General features: G+C 44.5%; 1 protein-coding gene across 1 annotated transcript in view; it reads left to right on the forward strand.

The window, feature by feature from the left end:
• The window catches only part of LAMC1 (laminin subunit gamma 1), a 122,300-nt gene that overhangs the window by 89,855 nt on the left and 11,051 nt on the right, over positions 1-21,394 (forward strand). The window contains 11 exon segments of the mRNA NM_001271715.1: positions 1,762-1,983; positions 2,105-2,293; positions 9,244-9,489; positions 9,965-10,118; positions 10,730-10,872; positions 11,837-12,015; positions 13,344-13,500; positions 18,085-18,290; positions 18,736-18,815; positions 19,459-19,596; positions 20,106-20,250. Coding sequence (NP_001258644.1) covers positions 1,762-1,983; positions 2,105-2,293; positions 9,244-9,489; positions 9,965-10,118; positions 10,730-10,872; positions 11,837-12,015; positions 13,344-13,500; positions 18,085-18,290; positions 18,736-18,815; positions 19,459-19,596; positions 20,106-20,250 — 1,859 coding nt within the window.

Raw genomic sequence — 21,394 nt, forward strand, 5'->3', positions numbered from 1 at the left:
TTTGAGATTCTCAAATATCCAGAAGAAAAGGTTTTATAAGTCATTGGAAATGTGGATATGGCTTAGGAAGAAGCTGGAACTGGAGATCTAGAATCAGAGGGTTGCAAGTGTATAGGCAATAACTTCTCAACTTGGAAATAGGACCAAAAGTATAGAGAAAAGAAGATGCAATCCTGGAAACAGTTATTGAAGGACCATGGCCTGAAAGTCAAAAGAGAAAAAGAGTTTTAAGGAAAAGGAACAATTAACAGGATTGGAAAGATAGTCCCATTGGATTTTGGTTTGGAGGTCACTAAAGAATCATTGATAAGGACTTTTTTTATAAAGAAGTGTTGACACTGAAGTTACGTTAAGTAAATTTCAAGCTTAAAATAAAGGATATTCTTTCAAGAAGTTCAGCACTGAGGCGAGGGAAAGGCATGGACTATAATTTGGAAGTCGGGACAAGTGAAGGAAGAGTGCTTTTAGGATGGGGAGACTTCATGTTTGGAGTAGGAAGCACATTAACAAGGAAGATGTATCTCATGATCTAATTGTTGGAAAAAAACCAATAAATCTATTAAAAGTTAACTAAGTTCAAGGCAGTAGTAGAAGAGATGCCCTTTAGCTTCTGGTTGTCAGTTTCTAAGAATTACATAAACAGCAAGTGATGTTTCATAGCATGGGAAAATGCTCTTGAAAGACAAGACTGCAAGAGACGGGAGTGGAATGGACATTAAAGGGAAATATGATGATGTAACCAAAATTGCGTCTACCATAGGACCTTTCTGCTGCTGAGCCTCTCTTGTGCACTTGTAGTTTGGATGAACCTCTGGGCTAAGCTAGTATAAGGCCTTCTCTGCTTTTATTTTCTTCTGGAAACAGGAAAGCATTGCGATAGATGGCATGATAGCTTTGGGATAATTCCGTATTTGTCAAAGCAGTCCTGATTATTAGAGCTAGTTTACTTATTTTTGCAGTTTTATGCAAAATAAACTGCGACGAGTTGCAGTCGACAGTTGCTCTCCCTGCCGTCTTGTCCTTGCTTGAATTCTACCATCATTGCCTGCTTCTGTGGCAAAAGAACAATCATGGCTTAATGGCTACAGATTCAACCTCTTCTTATTCCCATATTCTTATTTTTATCTTCTCTGGCCCCAGATTGTTGCCCCCTGCTTTTCATTTTTCACATTGGCGATTGGCAGAACTGTAAAATCCAGCAAATCTGAATGTCCACACACGTGTGTGTCTGTGTTTAAAAAAAAATACATGTTCGGAGTTCCCATCGTGGCTCAGTGGAAACGAATCTGACTAGGAACCATGAGGTTGCAGGTTCGATCCCTGGCCTCTCTCAGTGGGTTAAGGATCTGGCATTGCCCTGAGCTATGGTGTAGGTCACAGACGAGGCTCAGATCTGCTGTGGCTGTGGCTGTGGCTGTGGCTGTGGCTGTGCTGTAGGCCAGCAAGCTGCAGCTCTGATTTGACCCGTAGCCTGGGAACCTCCATGTGCTGTGCGTGCGGCCCTAAAAAGCAAAAAAAATAAAGAAGTAAAATAAATAAAAAAACATGTTCACTCTACTACATTCCGGATACTTAGCACCAGGTACCACATGACTGTTCTAAATGCTATTTTCTAGTTATCATCTCCAGTAGATAAATTAAACTAATGGTTGATTGTCTCTGAAATTTGTGGTCTGGTTACTCTCTAGCATTATTGACTTTTCGTGAGCTTTTGGAAAACGGAAGCCAGTTCAGTGATCTGCTTTTCCACACCACACACAGGTGCTGGCTATTTGGATGATGTCACCCTGGCGAGCGCTCGTCCTGGGCCTGGGGTCCCTGCAACCTGGGTGGAATCCTGCACCTGTCCCGTGGGATACGGAGGGCAGTTTTGTGAGATGTGCCTCTCAGGTTACAGAAGAGAAACTCCGAGTCTTGGGCCATACAGTCCTTGCGTGCTTTGTACCTGCAATGGGCACAGTGAGACCTGTGACCCCGAGACAGGTGAGAGGATGGTCTTTGGGGGCTGCTCGGCCTGAATTCTCTCTGGCGGGTGGGGAGGAAATGCCCTTGGTCTCATTTGCTTTCACACTCACCTGTTTGCTCACACCTGCTCTCCAAATAGGTGTTTGTAACTGCAGAGACAACACAGCCGGGCCCCACTGTGAGAAGTGTAGTGACGGGTACTATGGCGATTCCACCGTGGGCACCTCCTCTGATTGCCAGCCCTGTCCATGTCCTGGGGGCTCCAGTTGTGCTGTTGTCCCTAAGACACAGGAGGTGGTGTGCACCAACTGTCCTACTGGTACCACCGGTAAGTCTGCGCTTTCCGTAAAAACACCTTGGGAAGAAGGGTTTTGGAGGGTTTGGGATTTTCTTGTTTGCTTCCATGAGTTTTCCCAGTAGGCGGAAGTTTGGTAGGAGACAGGCTTATCACAGATTCAGAAAATGCATACCAGATCCTAACAATAGCTAACGTATTAATGGCCAGGTGGTTTGCTCGTTTATTTCTTCATTCATTCATTCATTCATTCGTTCATTTATATGGCTGCACCTGCAGCATATGGAAGTTCCCAGGCTAGGGGTTGCGTTGGAACTACAGCACCACCGGATCTGAGCTGCATCTGCAACTTATGCCGCAGCTTGCTGCAGTGCTGGATCTTTAACCCACTGAGTGAGGTTAGGAATGGAACCTGCCTCCTCGCAGACAGTATGTAGGGTTCTTAACCCACTGACCCACTATGGGAACTCCTCTAAGCACTTTAACATGTACTGCCTCACAAATCCTCACAACACTCTGAGGTAGCTCCTTGTATTATCCCCAGGTCACAGCCAAGAAAACTGAGCCCCTGGTACACTAATTTACACATCCAAGGCTGCATGGCTAGTCATTGGAGGAGCTGGAATTTCAACCCAGGCATTCTGGCTCCAACAATGATCACCACAGTATACTCTCCCTTATAAGATGAGAATCAAAACTTGGTTTTTAGTTTTGAGGCTGCCTGGGATTCTTGATGTAAAGTGGTAATTTTAAAATTCTTTAAATTTTTTTTTCTCTAAACAGTCCTTTCAGTATATCAGAGGCCATCACATTTAGTTGGGGGAAAAAATATTTTTATGGTTTTGGATAGATCTTTGTTCCCATTCTCTGAGCTTCTTTCTTTTTGATAAGAGTGTTAAACTTGGAGTTCCTGTTGTGGCTCAGCGGTAATGAACCTGGCTAGTATCCATGAGGACTTGGGTTCAGTCCCTGGCCCTGCTCAGTGGGTTATGGATCTGGGATGGGGGAAGCTGTGGTGTAGGTTGCAGATGCGGCTTGTATCCCATGTTGCTATGGATGTGGTGTAGGGCAGGAGCTGTAGATCCTATTCAACCTCTGGCCTGGGAAATATGCCGTAGAGGCAGCCCTAAAAAGACAAAAAAATTTTTTTTTTAAATTCCAATCAGGATTAGGAGTACCCAACATAGTACGTGGTCCACAGAGTTCAATAATAGGAATTAGGGAGTTCCCGTTGCGGCACAGCAGAAATGAATCTAATATCTATGAGGATGCAGGTTCGATCCCTGGCCTTGCTCAGTGGGTTAAGGATCTGACATTGCCGTGAGTTGTGGTGTAGGTCACAGACGGGGCTCAGATCCCCCGATGCTGTGGCTGTGGTGTAGGCCAGCAGCTGTAGCTCCGATTGGACCCCTGGCCTGGTAACTTCCATATGCTGCAAGTGTGGCCCTAAAAAGCAAAATGTGTATGTATGTATGTATGTATATGTATGTGTATACACATATACACACATATACACACACATACACACATACATACACACACATATACACATATATACACACCTACACACATATATACACACCTACACATATATATACACAGATACACACATATATACACACACACATATACACACATACACACCTACACACATATATACACACATATACACACCTACACACATACATACACACATACGCAACTACACACATATATACACACATACACACATATATACACACATACACACATATATACATATATACACATATACACACATATATACACACACACACACACATATACACACCTACACACATATATACACACCTACACACATATATACACACCTACACACATATACACACACATACACACATAAAGAGGCTAGGAAAGATCTAGTTTTATATATATATATATATATATATATATAGATAGATAGATATTTATATATCTCTAGGAGCTGCCTGGGCTGACTGACCGAGGAGACTGCGGCTCACTGGTGACCACTCCCTTTCTTCCGTGGATTTTAGCCTCCACGTAATGGAGAGGTTCCGGTCAGGCTTCTGATACAGCCTTCGACTCCATCACAGGCTCTCTGTTCAAAAGATCATGCTACAGAGCATGAATATAAGTAAACAAGCCAAAACATTGAGCTCATAATCTCTATGTCTCCTCTCTCTTCAGAACATTCTTTTAGTTGTGGGGCAACCTTGAAACACGCCACCTGCCTTCCCCTTCCCCCTTGACTCCACTGCCCAGTGCAAGGGCAGTGCCACACAGAGAGGGCCAGTCCTTTGCTTAAGGTAGTTGAGAAAATAAAGAGTGGAAGTTAGTGTAGAATTTCGTGTTTTTGACATTTTTCTCCTATTTTTTAAACAGCGGCCCCACAGAGTCTCTTGCATGCAGATGTCTCCAGCCTCGTTTCCCTCGCCCCCGCCGCAGCACCATGCCCTCTGCTCCAGCCCTCCTGGGCTTCTTGTGCCCGCAGCTGGCCAGCCACATGCTCTTCTCTTTCGTTAGAGCGCTTCCCTGCCTCTCCTGCCCAGATCGCACTTCCTCAGCCACCTCCCGTCTCTTCTGTGGGGTTGGGTTGAAACTTCCCCGGGATGGTTTTCTCAGTGAACCCTCCCTGCCCTTCTGCCCCCGATTCTCAGGACCCTTCTCTCTGCTGCCACAGCACAGTGGGACGTCTCCCACGGGCAGTGCCTACTCTCAGAAGTACTTCATAGAATGTTTTGATGAGAGACTTCTCTGTCCACTCTGTGGTTTCACCGAGGATCCTGCCGCTAAACCGTTAAGCGTGGTGGGGTGGTTCTCATGTCTGCATTAAATATTACAAGTGGTAAAATGAAACCGGGATGCTTATGGAGAGCTGGAGTAACATCTCAGAAAATGTCATAAACGTGTTCACTAATCAGATGTTTCTCACCAAAGGTTTGTGAAACAGGCCAGTCGACCTTTGAACAGCGCGGGTTGGAACTGCACAAGTTAACGTGTATACAGATCTTTTCAGTAGGAAATGCCTCAGTGCTGCAGTCCATGGTTGCCTGAATCCATGGGTGGGGGATCACAAATACAGAGGAACAGGGTTAGGAGGCTGGCCAGCTATAAATTATATGCAGATTTCTGGCTGTGCAGAGGGGTTCCGTCAACCCCCGCGTTCATCAAGGGTCAACGGTATTTGTTTTGTGAGTTATCAGTCACCTGGCTTGAAGGGATTGCTCTCTAGCAGTTCTTAAGGATGCTAATTAGGATGTAGAGGTCTGCATGAAAACAGCACAGACCCTGTAAAAAATAAGGCCATCACTCTTTACTTTCCTATGTGCTGCCTTACTTCTTTTCACAGCACTTTGTAGCTACTTGATATTTTTATGTGTATTTATTTGTTTATTGCCTATCTTCCCCCGTCCACCCCCAGCTGGAGCTCCTTGAGAGTAGGGACTTCTGTCTGTTTTATTCGCTTTTATATCCCTAACACCCAGAATAGTGTTTGGCATGTGTATTTGTTGAGTGCACACAAATGTTTATTGAATAAATGAACAGAGTTTGCAGACACAAAGTAAGATGTTCCTCACTTAGAAACTGATGGTGGTCCCTGAAATCTCCATGTGTGGCTACGCTTCTGTATGTAATTTAGTATTTAAAACAATCCTATGATATCTTTTTTTTCAACAAAATTGTTGAGTGCGTGCCTTTGGGAATATGACGACGGGTAAAGGATAGTCCTTACTCGTTGAGGTCTTAAAGTGTGGAGCAAAGCACAGATCATTTTAATGCAGTGTGGTTGGTTCAGTAAAGGAACACGCACAGGAATGCCAAAGGGGAAGAAAGCAAGACACCTCTCCCAGTGCAGGAGGGATAATAAGGAAAATCAAGAAGACGTTTAGAGGACTAAAAGAAGTCTGTAACTTGCCCAAAGTCATGTAAGTGGTACAGCCAGACTTGAACCTGTACTCAGCGACGAAGGGGTAGACTAGCGGTGGCTGGGGAAGATGTTCTGCGGTAAGAGCATTTCATGGGCTATCATGTAGCTCTGTGTTAGGTTTGCTAGCAGATTTTTAAATTGTTTTACTCAAAGGTTTTGAGACATATTAAATATGGATCATATCTAGGCTAGTCGGACTCTCTGATGAAAAAGCAGAACTGAAATGCTGTCTTAGTCCGAGTCTGGAGAAGGCTCTTGGGCGAGGGTCTGCAAACTCTTTCCATCAGAGGCAAGAAGGGCCCCGAGCTTCCTATCCTCTCTTAACCTCTTATTTCTTTGCCTCCTGCCCCAGCCCCAGACGCATTTTATATCCTCTCATCAGTGGTTTCTGCTTGCCAGATGCAGTGGTCAGCTTGCAGTCCTCATCTGACCTTGACTCTCGGCAACACTGGACGCCATTGACACCTCACTTTGCTCCAAACGTTTTCTCCTCTTGCTTTTTGTGACACTCCCTCTCCTTGGTTTTCCTTCATTCATCTCTTCTTCTCTCCTCCTGGGTTTGCTCACTTCTTTTTCTCAACCCCAGGCTTTCTTGTTAACTTTATTTTCTCTTCTGAGGTGAGCACATCCTCAGGCTTCAAAAGCCCCTCTGTGCTTACAACTGCAGAATCCGTGTCTTCAGCCCAGACCTCATTCTCCTGAGCACCAGTTACTACTTGCCACCCGCACTTGACTGGTGGGCTGGAAGCCTTCCCTCTGCCCCACCGTCTGCACTCTTTATCCTTCCCCACCCTGAGGAGGCCTGTTGCAAACGGCCACCTCCATCTGGGTGCAGGTGCTGGGAAGCACCTAGGAGATCGGAGAGATGAAGAGGCAGAGTGTGCATTCCAAGGCCCCTTCTCTGTAGGGTCCTTGTGGTTTGGGGACCTTATCAAAGTTCTCAGCTCCTGGCAGGTGGCTTTCTCCAAACAGCTCTTTCTAATAAAATTAGAAATTCTCAGATTCTGGTCACTGCTCCCTGCACCCACCCCTGAGGCCGAGGTTACAGAGCCCAGCAGTCTCTATGCCAGGAGCTACGTTCTCCTTGTGATGTCCCCCCATTCTCCCCTTCCTTCTGGGGATAGTATCTTTATGAACTCGCCTTACGTCTGGCTAACTGGAATGTGTCAAATATTCTCGGTTGTGATCTTGATACAGATGGCTAAGGGAATTTCAAATTGAAGCAAATCCAAGCCAGATGTTTGGCCTTCTCCAGCCCTAACCCTATTCCTTCCCCAATCTTGTTCATCTCAATAAAAGCACTGCCATCCACCTAATTGCTCAGACTAAAACCTTAGGCTTATCTTTGATTCCTCTCTCTGGAGCAGTCAGCCAGCCCTTGTGACTGACTGTCTCTCAAACCTGACTAATCTTGCCACTTCAGCTGCCACCAGCTAGGTCTACACCACTGTCATCTCTCACCTGAAACAGCCTCCTGACTTGTCTCGCTGCTTCACTCTGTGCTCCTGTAATCCATTCTCCATAGAGCAGCCAGAATAATCCTTTTAAAATGTAAAAATCAGATCCCATCACTTTATAGGCCCTCTAATAGCATCTCACTGCACCTTAAACTCATTTTCCTTACTGTGGCTTACATGGGTGGCTCTTACTGCTTCTACAAGCCCATCTTGCTTTTCTGGAACATTCTTCCCTTGGTTATTATCATGGCCCTTTTCTCGTGACTTTCCACTGTCATCCCAAACGTCTCCTCTTACAGAGGCTTTCTTTAACCACCCAAGGTATATAGTGGCCCTCACCTTGTCACTTCTGTCATGGTTTCTGTTTTGTTTGACGTTGTTACGCACGTCCCTATCTGAGGTGATTTTATTTATTTATCTATCTGCGGACTGTCTCCCCCAACGGCAGCATAAGCTTTGTCAGAGCAGAGACCTCATCCACCCTGTTCACCACACCACCCTGACAACCCGGAACCGTGCCTACATGTGCTAGATGCTCTCTGTCTGTGAGATGGATAAATGAACAGTTCCTTCCAAGGGTTTAGGCTAATTCAGGCCCACTTGGCTCCAAAGATACCAAGAATACACCGTGAGCTGGTAATGATGGGAAAGTGGGAAGAGTGAGGAGTAGTGAGTTTAGTACGGCGGGAAGAGCCCTGAATTCCACCTTTGACTCTTTTCCAATCAGCTGTTTGGCTGGGGGCACATTGCTCAGCCTGTCTGTTGGCTTGGCTGTAGTAGAAGCAGCACATGATGGCGTCCCAGGTCTCGCCTGTGCCCGCTGACACTGCGCAAACAAGGAGTAGCCCCTGCCCTTTATTTTTTATTTTTTTAAATTTATTTATTTATTTTTGTCTTTTTGCCTTTTCTTGGGCCGCTCCCGCGGCATATGGAGGTTCCCAGGCTAGGGGTCGAATCGGAGCTGGAGCCACTGGCCTACGCCAGAGCCACAGCAACGCAGGATCCTAGCCGCGTCTGCAGCCTACACCACAGCTCACGGCAACGCCAGATCCTTAACCCACTGAGCAAGGGCAGGGACTGAACCCACAACCTCATGGTTCCTAGTCGGATTCGTTAACCACTGCGCCACGACGGGAACTCCTGCCCTTTATTTTTTAAGAGCATGATCCTGCTCACCCTGATGTTTAAGAAATTTGTGGTATCAAGCGTCATCCTTCATTTTCTTCATAGTATCCACAAAACCAAACATAGATGAATGTGCCAGCCCTCGGGACTGGAGGGGTTAATAAACCCTGAGCCGGACTCCTTTACAAAGCACTCTGAGTGCATGATTGCAGTTCATCCTCAAAGCAAGCGAAGTGAAGCAGGCAGAGCAGATGCTATCTTTCTAATAGCGGAGTGGAGGTGTGTCCACGGTTACTCTGTTGGTCTAGCACCACGCCAGGACTGCAGCCCAGGTCCTCTGCTCTCCTAGGCTGGTGCCACATCTGCTGCACCATGTTCCCTTGCATCTGATGGTTCCTCCAGACTATTTGTAACAGTAGCACTGGAAACGTCAAAGACCTTTTGTTCATGACACCCAATTGTCTCATCCCCAGGTAAGAGATGTGAGCTCTGTGATGATGGCTACTTTGGAGACCCTCTGGGTAGGAATGGCCCTGTGAGGCTCTGCCGCCTGTGCCAGTGCAATGACAACATCGATCCCAATGCAGTTGGAAACTGCAACCGCTTGACGGGAGAATGCTTGAAGTGCATCTACAACACGGCTGGCTTCTATTGTGACCGGTGCAAAGACGGATTTTTTGGAAACCCCCTGGCTCCCAATCCCGCAGACAAATGCAAAGGTGATCAGCCATTGGCCAAATTCTGTCACAGCTAAACTCATTCATTCGGAGAATGCATTGCATAACCTCTTTAAATATTTACAGCTACTTGGTCTACCACAGTACTGTTCAATAGAATTATAGTGTGAACCACTTATGTAATTTAAATTTTTCTAGTAGACACTGTAAAATAAATAGGTGAAATTGATTTTACTTAACCTCATATGTGTAACGTATTATCATCTCGACAAGTAATCAATAAGAAATTGTTGAGATGTATGATTTTTTTTTCCACGCCACATCTTCAAAATCTAGTGTGTGTTTCACATTTTCAGCACATCTGCATGCAGACCAGCCGCATTTCAAGTGCTCAGTAGCCGCTACAGGTGACCAGTGGCTACTGTGTTGGGATGTGCAAGTCTAAAGAACCTATTTGTATTGCTTTTACCTGAGTAGGTGATTTGCCTCTTTTGCTGTCCCCGTCTTCCTGTCATAGCCTGTGACTGTAACCCCTATGGGACCGTAAAGCAACAGAGCAGCTGCAACCCTGTGACCGGGCAGTGCGAGTGTCTGCCTCACGTGACCGGCCGGGACTGCGGAGCTTGTGACCCTGGATTCTACAACCTGCAGAGCGGGCAGGGCTGCAAGAGGTAAGACGGCGGGTGCCTCGGGTACCAGGAGTCTTTGCTGCTTTATTGTCAGAGATGAATTTTTAGAAGTTAAATTTCATGGTCGTCTTGGCTTTTGTTCAGGAATTATTTGCGTGCCTGTCACGGGCAAGGCGCCCTTTGGAGGCAGTGCTGGAGGGCTGTAATGAAGTAATGGGAGAAAAGAGTGGAATGCAGTGGCCCCAGCTGTGTCAGAGTCACACAAGCAACGTTTTTTTAAAAATACAAATTACACAGTCCTTTCTGAAATGCTTAGAATCAGACCGTCTAGGGTTGCAGTGGTGTGGGAATTCCTCTCTGCAGAGCTTCTGTTCAGTGCCCGTGTGGTGCCAGATCGGAGAGCGGCAGGTAGTGGTTTCTGCAGTGGGATAACCGTCTTTGTGAGGGTTGGGTTAGAAAATGAGCTTCTGAATAGAACTCATGAAAATGATTTGAACCCGAGGGGCTTCGTAACCTTTAACATTTGTCTTAATAGCCCGTAACATTCTGTTTTCTCATGCAAACTACATCAGTCCTGTGCCAAAAGAAAAAAAGACAGGTTTGCTTAAATTCCATCTTTCTTACCTGAGAAATGTCATGGGTTTCATTTTCAGGTGTGAGTGCCATGCCTTGGGTTCCACCAATGGACAGTGTGACGTCCACACTGGCCAGTGTGAGTGCCAGCCTGGCATCACTGGCCAGCACTGTGAGCGCTGCGAGGTCAACCACTTTGGGTTTGGACCTGAAGGCTGCAAACGTAAGGGGCGCTGGTGGCTTAGAACTCTCTGTTCCCTCTAGTTCCAGTTAGAAGTGTTAAGTCCTGAAAGCGCTCTGACACCTCCCCTCCGGCCACACAGCCCACAGTCAGAGCTGTACCCAGAGCATCCCAGAGGCTTTACTCAAGGAATATTAACCATTTCTAAAACTCAGAGCGCTGGAAACCTCACTCGTTTCTTCTCAGCCGCACTATTTGCATCTTCTTTTATAGTATTTCTGAGTCTTCTTTTTTCTAGCCTTTCGTTTTTCTGAATAATTGCCCTTTGATTACCGAGCTTTCCCCCGGGCTTAATGAAAGGTTTTAATTGATCACATGCTTAGTGCGGATAATGAAACGAGGGATTCTGCTCCTATGAGTTTGTTGACTTACTCGCTGCAGTTGCTTCCCGCCCTTGGGGCCCTTTTGGTGCAGTGACACGGCCACATCTGCTGCTCCTTGGCATAAACACTCGCCTGGAATTAGGCCGTGGAGCAGTTTGGGGTTTTGCTTTCTGAATTCCTTCATCTCTCCTGTGGAATGTAACATGTCACTGGCTCTGTTCAGAGAACAAAGTGAGTAAACAAACTATAAAATAATCCAAAATCGGCATGGGCATGTGGGCTTTCTCGTTCCTTAGTAAGAGAAAAATTAAGCAGTGGAGAGATGCAGGGAGAGATGAATTCTCGAAGTGCGCAAAACTAATTTCTGTAATTATTTAATCACCTGAACTGTGCCTCCGCCAAAGGATGCTCATTTTACTTTAAAATTTACTTTGGGTTTTAAAGTGTCTGTCTTCTCTACTAAGCAGACTTAACCATTTAAATTCTCCTAAATCAGCCTGTTTTTCTCAAAGTGTCTACTTAGAACAGTAGTCCAGTCGGCTTATCGATGTCAGTCTGAGTTAAAAGAAAATGCACGTTTCCTTCTTTTTCTTATCCTGTACCCTTTTCCCTTTATTCTGCAGCCTGTGACTGTCATCCCGAGGGGGCTCTTTCCCTCCAGTGCAAAGACGATGGTCGCTGTGAATGCAGAGAAGGCTTTGTGGGGAACCGCTGTGACCAGTGCGAAGAGAACTATTTCTACAATCGGTCTTGGCCTGGCTGCCAGGAATGTCCCGCGTGTTACCGGCTGGTGAAGGATAAGGTCAGCTGTCAGCAGTGCATGCGTTCGTTCACTCAGCAGGTGTTGAAGGGGCACTTCCTGAGAGGGGAAAAAAGTGGGGAACAAGACAGACACAGTCCCTCTTCTCAAAGACACTCGAGTTCCAGTTGGAAGGCAAATAATAAAAATTAAAGAAATACTCACTGAGATGGGGGCAGGAAAGAATGCAAACAGAGCATAACAGGGGAGAACTACTGTGTTTAAAGCCTCTGTGGAAACTCACTTAAGGTGAGATCTTAGGGATAAGAAGGAGCCAGCCAAAGGAGTCGGGGTGGGGAGGCTGTTCCAGGCAGAGGGAACGTGGGGTGCAAAGACCTCGAAGCGGGGCGGGGTGTCTGGAATCTGCTGGTTTGTTTGGTAGAGACAGCTTCTGTTTCACCGTGTTGACTAGAGTCAGGAATTGAGATTTTATTCCACATCCAGTGGGAACACACTGCAGAGTTGTAAGTTAGGAAATCCGGTTTATTTTTTTAAGAAAATTCTACTGTGTGAGGATTGACAGTTAGGAGTGGGGAAAAGGGGGAAGCCTAGATTGAATTGGGTAAATATGTGTGTTCAGCAGGGCAGGACAAGGATAGGGAAAGAGAAGGATCAAGGATAGAGCTCGGGGTTTTTTTGTTGTGTTATTTTTTTTTAAGGTAGTTGGAAGCATTGAGGTGGAGCATTATTGAGATGGAGACGACTCAGAGAATACATACTGAGAGAAAAAATATCAAAATATTTTGTTTGTTTTGTCTCTTTAGAGCCGCACCCACGGCATGTGTAGGTTCCCAGGCTAGGGGTCGAATCAGAGCTGTAGCTGCCGGCCTACACCAGAGCCACAGCAGTGGGCGATCCAGGCTGCATCTTCAACCTCCATCACAGGTCACGGCAGTGCCGGATCCTTAACCCACTGAGCAGGGCCACAGACCGAACCCATGTCCTCATGGGTGCTAGTCGGGTTCGTTAACCACTGAGCCACGAGGGGAACTCCTATTTTGGGATGTTAGGTTGAGAATACTTATCAGAGAGCCACACGGAGACATCAGGAAGGTAATCTCAAACGCAGGCGAGGGGTCAAAACTGGAGAATCATCAGCTTGGAGAGTTTGAAGTCAAAGGAAAAATCAGCCGGACAGTTTTTTTTTTTGAAGCCACATAGATGAGGAAAAACTACCCGTGTTATCTCTTTACAAGTGGGCATATATGGAGTGGTTAGGCCTGCCTGTTCATAGAGTGCCCTTTGAGGGTGGTTCTGCAGGAAGTACAGTGGAGCTCTTCCGGGATGTTTGCACATCGTGCCTTTCCCGTTTCTTCCTTCGTTCCGTTTAGGTCGCTGACCATCGAGCAAAACTCCAGGAATTAGAGAATCTCATTGCAAACCTTGGAACTGGGGATGAGATGGTGACGGACCAAGCCTTTGAGGATAGACTGAAGGAAGCAGAGCGAGAGGTGACCGACCTCCTTCGAGAGGCCCAGGATGTCAAAGGTACACACGATTGATCAAACGGGTGTTTCCTGTGAGGTGGTCTCCTCTTTAGATGCGCCCCCTAATTCAAGGTTCAGTAGTATGGCTTTCTAAGTTCTTTCTCAGTTTTTAAACTGTGTTTAGAATATGCATCTTTTTATTCTTAAAACATAGGGAAAAGAACCTTTTGACTTAATGTTTTCAGATATACCAAGCAGAAATAATTCTCGCAATATATCAGAAGCTGTTAGATGTTCAAATTCCAAGCATTTTATTCATCTGTTCTGTTAGTGTTTTAAAATTGTTTTTAAAAAGTCATTAAAGGTATGTATATTTTGGGTGTACATAATTTTGAGCAGAAAATTTGAGCTTTGATTTTCTGTCTTTCTGGTGAATAAGGATTTTTTTGTTGTTGTTGTTGTCTTTTTAGCTATTTCTTGGGCCGCTCCCACGGCATATGGAGGTTCCCAGGCTAGGGGTCAAATCGGAGCTGTAGCCACCGGCCTATGCCAGAGCCACAGCAACGCGGGATCCGAGCCGCGTCTCAACCTACACCACAGCTCACGGCAACGCCGGATCGTTAACCCACTGAGCAAGGGCAGGGACCGAACCCGCAACCTCATGGTTCCTAGTCGGATTCGTTAACCACTGCGTCACGACAGGAACTCCCGAATAAGGATTTATTTTATGCACGATTTTATTGCCTTGGAAAGGACTCTCTTAAGGACAAAAATGTGGTCATCAAGTATGAGCTGAACAGCTTGCTGCTGAATATGTCACGGTACTTAATGAAAATAAAGATTAGAAATTAGTGTCCACTTAGGACATTTTCTGTTTTATTACTGAACAAATGGGCTAATAACATTGTTATAAAAGTATATATTTTGTATTTTTTTTTTTTTTTTTGGTGTTTTGTGCTATTTCTTGGGCCGCTTCCACGGCATATGGAGGTTCCCAGGCTAGGGGTCGAATCGGAGCTGCAGCCACCGGCCTACGCCAGAGCCACAGCAACGCTGGATCCGAGCCGCGTCTGCAACCTACACCACAGCTCACGGCAACGCCGGATTGTTAACCCACTGAGCAAGAGCAGGGACCGAACCCGCAACCTCATGGTTCCTAGTCGGATTCGTTAACCACTGCGCCACGACGGGAACTATATTTTGTATTTTTAATGTCCTTTGCAATTGTTAGATCAGTCTTCTGTACGTTATCTGATGAGACTGGAGATAAGCAGAAAAGGAGTGGACTTAAGATTTAGAAAATTACTTTAAAATATTGACTTGAGAAAAACCCGAGACCCTCCATATGCCGCAGATGCAGCCCTGAAACTCAGAAGAAAAACCAACGAACAAACGAAAAAAAAAAAAAAACTGCGTTTTTAAAACTTTGAAAATAAAAAAGTTATTTTAAATAATTTTCTTTATTTTTATTTTTGTTTTTGCTTTTTAGGGCCTCACCAGTGGCATATGGAGGTTCCCAGGCTAGGGGTTGAATCCGAGCTGAAGCTGCTGGCCTACGCCATAGCCACACAGGATCCGAGCCACATCAGTGACCTACACCACAGCTCACTGGATCTTTAATCCACGGAGCGAGGCCAGGGATCAAACTCTCATCCTCATAGATGCTAGTCAGGTTTGTTACCACTGAGCCACAACAGGAACTACTTCTCGATTTTTAAATCACTGAAAAATTTTGATTTCATTTCTTACTCTCTGAATTAAGATCTTTTCTAAATGTGGAGAAGTCCTTTTCTACATTACTAAGTCCTATAGTATATGCCAGGTGTTGTGCTAAACACCAGTAATAAAAAAATGAATCCTTCCATCAAGGTGCTCAGCATCAGGCTGAGGTCACTTTTGTTTTGGAGTTTCCAGCATTGAGATACACGTGCTCACCAGACACTCATGGTAAATGTACATTAACACCTGGGACCCGATGATTGGCTCCCCTAATGATTCTGTATCCATTTGGAGCTAGAGAGGTCCGCTGGTCAGAGCACAGGTCAACAAAAAATTAAACGTATTGCATACTTCTTGTAACTATCCCTAATATATAGGATTTTGATTTTATAAAATTATTGAAGTAGCGAAGGAAGTAATAGGATCTGGTTTTGGCCAGTTTGTTTAATTTTTATGAGAGTCCAAAAATTGGTCTATGAGGTAGATTTTTAGAAACTGAAAAATAAGATGGGAGATCAAAAACTGCTGGCTCTCGTTTTGATTGTTGTTACCTTTTACGTCTTAAACATAGATTAAGTATTTAAACGTTTCGTGTTCGCTATAAGCAATGGTGGCTTTTTTTAGGATGTTCACTTTTCAGCCACGCATTTGGACACCCGGTTCTCCGTTCATGTATATTCTCTTATAACAGCAAACTCACGTCTGTCCTGACATAGCCACTGGAGAATCGAATGTGGACTTACCATTCTCAGGTGGACTGCCAGTCAGTCCATCTGAGAGGTGGGTGCGGCACACAGCTCTGGTGCCAACACCACCAGCGCCTGGGCTAGTCAAGGGGCAAGAAAGGGAGCTCAGCCAGCATTGCTGCTCATGCAGGGTCCACCCCTCGGTGTAGCCCCACCTACGTCTAGCTTTAGCCGCAATGACCCCACACTTTCCTCTGCCCAAGCAGGTGATTCTGTTGGACAGAAGCTGTGACAGGAGCCACGGTCACCACACTTCCTCTTGAGACGCCTGAAAGATGGGGAGCAGCTGCTGACAGCTTTGGGAGTGGCTAGGGTTAAAACCCACCCTCACTAAGACGTGATTTATGGAGCTCCTGGCTGACCTTTCCTACTTAGGTTCAAACCAGCCAAGAATAAAAATATCTTCATAGTGATTTATCTTTTGAGACTCCCTAAAGTATTCATTTGTAGTTTAAAGTTGTGTTTATTCTGCAGCTTTAAAAGGAGATTATATGGTGCAATTAGGTCTTACAATTAGGCAGGTGGAATTAGAGGGCTTTGAAGTGATCCACTTAGGTTATCTATTCCCTTTTCAGGATACTGCTCTTTCTTGAAAGAACTGGCCGGGGAGATTGGTATCTGTTACCTTCTTGAAGTTCTAAAGTGAAGGGGTTTCTCTAACTTCATTGGCTGCTTGTGCTTCCTAAACCTAAATGATTTTCTAGATTTCAACTTGTTTTTATGTTTTATATTAAGAATCTTTCGATAACCAAAGAATTGTTTAATCATCTGAGCAGGGCCATTGTATATAGTCAGATGAGAGTTTTCTACACCAACTTGGCATGTGTATTGGGTAGTTGAATTTACAAGTTTCCAAACCTGTATTCATCTTTATTGTTCTTAACTTTGACCTTTCATCTTTTTGACATTCCTTGGAAAATTAAGATACTAACACTGAACATCATGATGAAATAAGAATTGATCAGTTTTGAATAGCACTGCCGTAATGGTTCTTGTATATTAATGTAAGTTCACGACGTGAGAATTTTAATATCAGAATTATATTTGCACTGGTTCCCATTGTGGCTCAGTGGTAGTGAACCTGACTAGCATCCAGGAGGTTGTGGGTTCAATCCCTGTCCTCGCTCAGTGGGTTAAAGGAGCTGGCATTGATGCAAGCTGCAGTGTAAATTCCCTGAGCCGGGAACTTCCATATGCAGAGGGTGTGGCTCTAAAAAGAAAAAAGAAAAAAGAAAAAAAAAAAGAATTACATTTGCACAGCCTTATATTTGTCTTTTGATTGATTAGGGCCCAGGAATGAGGTTTAAGTTGAATGATCATAATTAATAAAGAACAAAATTTAACAAACTATGCAAAAGCAAAAAATAATTTGAAGGAAACTGCATGGATGTGCTGGGGTATGGGGAATGGCAATGAGAGTCTAATTATTTTAAAATACAAAATGAGGAGTTCCCGTCGTGGCACAGCAAAAACGAATCTGATGAGGAACCAAGAGGTTGCGGGTTCGATCCCTGGCCTCGCTCAGTGGGTTAAAGGATCCGGGGATGCCATGAGCTGTGGTGTAGGTCACAGACACAGCTCGAATCTGGCATTGCTGTGGCTCTGGCATAAGCCGGCAGCAACAGCTCCGATTAGACCCCTAGCCTGGGAACCTCCATATGCTGCGGGTGTGGCCCTAAAAGGTCAAAAGACAACAACAACAACAAAATTTAATGTGCCATATTTCAACATCTATTTCGAACCTGGTTTTTACCTAGTTTAGAAAAATGTCCAGCTCTCAGGGGTAGTATTTTTTTTTTAACAACATTGCATTTTTATGATTCAATCTTGCACGTGCTAGAGTATCAAAAATCTTTCGTTCCTCAGACACTTTTTGAGTGTCTTCTCTTTCCCACTCATCGTGTAATGATGTGTAAGAGAGAGGGACTCAGACTCAAATGGGAGAGACAGTGTGTTAACTTCCAATTAAACACAGCTGGAGCCCAAGGAGAAGTGTGACAGTAGAGGTACCACTGGGCCCAGGAAAGACTGACCAGCTCTATTGATGGGCTTAGGGACACTTGCTAGAAAGACGCCGTGTTTGAAAGAGTAAAGCTAAGCTGTGCCTCCGATTTCAGGTGGCATTTAATGTCCCCCACCTTCAGATAATGTATGCGCTTTCTTCTGCATTGCCATTGCAGATGTAGACCAGAATTTAATGGATCGCCTCCAGAGAGTGAATAACACCTTATCCAGCCAAATTAGCCGTTTACAGAATATCCGCAATACCATTGAGGAGACCGGAAACTTGGCTGAGCAAGCACGTGCCCGGGTAGAAAGCACAGAGCAGTTGATTGAAATTGCTTCCAGAGAACTGGAGAAAGCAAAGGTTGCCATTGCCAACGTGGTGAGTGAGTGGGAAGGTCTGAGGCGGGGGCGGGGGAGCCCCTTTGTAACTTGGGGCAAGTCTGTAACCGGCAGTGGAGTGCTGCTTCAAGGACATCGACTCCTTTTATCCTTCTGTTTCTAAACACGGAGGAGGAAAGCCACGTTGCTCAGAGTTGCCATGAAATAGTCGTCGCAGAGTGGGTTAAAACCAAAGGACATCTGAGTCCTTCCTCTAGCTTTGGTCCTTCTGCGGCACTAGGCAGTTTAAGCTTTTCTGTTCTTTGCTGAAAATAGAAATAATAATCTGCAATCAAGGATGCGTATATTAACTCGAGATCTCTGAAATTAAGAAGAGGCATTCTTTTTGCTGCATAACACTAAAAAATTTAGTTTTGACACTTGGTTTTGTGAAATTCAGTTAATTCATTCCTTTGAGATTAGTGCTTTGTTTATTTCCCCTTCAGTCGATCACTCAGCCAGAGTCTACAGGGGACCCAAACAACATGACTCTTTTGGCAGAAGAGGCACGAAAGCTTGCTGAGCGGTAACTTCCACCTCCCTTTTTAATGGTTAACTTATGACTTTCATTACGGTCTGTCCACGTTGTCTCATCCTATGCCCACACTTTCCAAGTAAACCACTTTTCCAGAGTTGGCTCTCTTTTCTGAAGTGTGCTATTATCACCTATTATCAGTACTATTATCAATACTGTTATCAGCTACAGGCACTCTTTTCTTCCCTTTACTTTGGGAATTAGAATATTTAGTCAAAGCTGTTTAAGACCATGTAGGAACAGAACCAGAGTAGCCAATAAAGATGAGGTCCGGGATTTGTGTTTATGACTAGAGAGATGAGTTCTAGCTGGCATACACCGTTTCATATGTGAATACTCTTAAATAATTATACTTAAAAGTAGTTTTTAATACCCATAAACATTTCTGCCTATAAATTTTATCTCATTAATTTTCCCAGAAAACATCATTTTGTCAGATTACAGAATGCTATTTATATACTTGGCCCCCACTGAAATGCTTGCAAAATTCCAAATTGATAAGATTTTTCAATATTTGTAGAACTCTGCCCACATTAGTATGGGTATATACTAAGGTAAGCATTACCTAAACTCTCCTTCTTGTCCTATCAGACGGTTCTGTTTCATGGCTTATTTTCCCTTTTATGTCACACAGCCATAAACAAGAAGCTGATGACATCGTACGAGTGGCAAAGACAGCCAATGATACATCAACTGAGGCATATAATCTGCTTTTGAAGACCCTGGCAGGAGAAAATCAAACAGCTTTTGAGATTGAAGAGCTGAATAGAAAGTGAGTGTAATTTAAAAGTGGCTGATCGCCCTTCGGTTGTTCTTATAAGTAATACCAGTTGAATGGAAAATTAAGTGCCGGTGAGTTCGCGGCATGCAGCATGATTTCTTTTGTTAATCACACTTTTGAAATGGTACAGTAATTAAAGCAGGATACGTAGAGCCACAGGGATTTTATTTGTTCCAATTACTATATCCACGGAGAATGGTAATAAGATACTTAAAATTCTTCATAAATGAAAAAGGAAGAGAAAAAATATACTTGAGCTTTAAAGATTTAAAAAGTGTCTGGAAGGAGAAAGCATATGGCAGACCATATGCTGTAAGTAGAAGTGAGGAGATGAAATAGAAATTTAAACTATGTTGGTATGAAATAATAGCATTTTAATGTAGTGTTTCTTTGAGGTTTTGGAAATACTGTCACAGTGATTCAAACTAGACTGAATCTGGTTAACACGAAGATGCTTAAAGCAGCTAAGGATTTCGTCAGTCATAGGTTTTGTTCCTTAGGTATGAACAAGCGAAGAACATCTCACAGGATCTAGAGACACAAGCCGCCCGAGTCCATGAGGAGGCCAAAAAGGCTGGTGACAAAGCCGTGGAGATCTATGCCAGTGTTGCCCAGCTGACACCTGTGGACTCAGAAGCACTGGAGGTATGGGGCTGACAGCCTGTGTGCCCAGGCTTTGGTTGTCTCTGCCATCACCCATCCACACCCCTGCCCTCTCCCCACCATACACACACCCACCCGCCCCGCAGTCTGGGCAAGAGCTCTCCTGACTGCCCTGCAGCTTCATTGGCACCTGCCTCCTCTGTCCTCCAGATGACTCAGTGGTCAAGTCGAGGTCTAGTTTAGAACTTAATAGAACACGTTGAGGTAAAAAAAAAAAAAAAAAAAATCCTGTGATTATAAACATTAAATAGCACTGACGCCTTTAGTGATAGGAATAATCACTCCAAAATCTTGGGTGTAAATTCAAATTATAATATGTTTGGATTAATTAAAGCAAAGGGTAGGTGGATCATTACTCCCAGGAACTCTCTGGTTTTGAACAAGAAAGAGACAAAAGAGGTGGTTCAAATGAAAGAACTCCATCAGGATGTTTGGGGGCAGGTAACATATTTTGGGTTTGTATTTGAGGTAGTGTTCTATTTCACCTGTACTCTAATCATTCTGTACTCTAATCATGGAAACTCATACCAGGTGTATTTTTTGCATTAAAGTCGAAATTTTTTCTTTTTCTTTTTGCCGCCACACCTGAGGCATATGGAAGTTCCAGGACTAGGGGTCGAATGGCAGCTGCAGCTGCCGGCCTACAGCACAGCCACAGCAACACCAGACTCGAGCTGTATCTGTGACCTACACCACAGCTTTTGGCAACACTGGATCCGTAACCCACTGAGTGAGGCCAGGGTTCAAATCCGCTTCCCCACGGATGCTTCGTAGGGTTCCTAACCCGCTGAGCCACGGCAGGAACTCCCTGAAATTTTTTAAGTTTCACTTCTTATGCTTGAGGTATTGACTTGATTTTTACCACATAGTTTTAGGTCTTTTCAGACATGTACATCTATATATGATTCCATATATATGGAATTTGATAATAAACAAAACTAATCTATGGTGATAAAAACCAGACCAGTGGTAGCTGCATTGTTTGAACGGTGGGTGTGGAAATTGATTGGAAAGAGATACGGGGAATTTCCTGGGTTGGAAAATTCCGTGTTTTGATTGGGGTGTTGGTAATACAGGTGAATATATTTGTCAAAACGCATCAAACTTAGCACTGTACATTTCATTT

The sequence above is a fragment of the Sus scrofa genome, chromosome 9 (genome assembly GCF_000003025.6).
Source record: "Sus scrofa isolate TJ Tabasco breed Duroc chromosome 9, Sscrofa11.1, whole genome shotgun sequence".
In the NCBI taxonomy this organism is placed as follows: Eukaryota; Metazoa; Chordata; class Mammalia; order Artiodactyla; family Suidae; genus Sus; species Sus scrofa.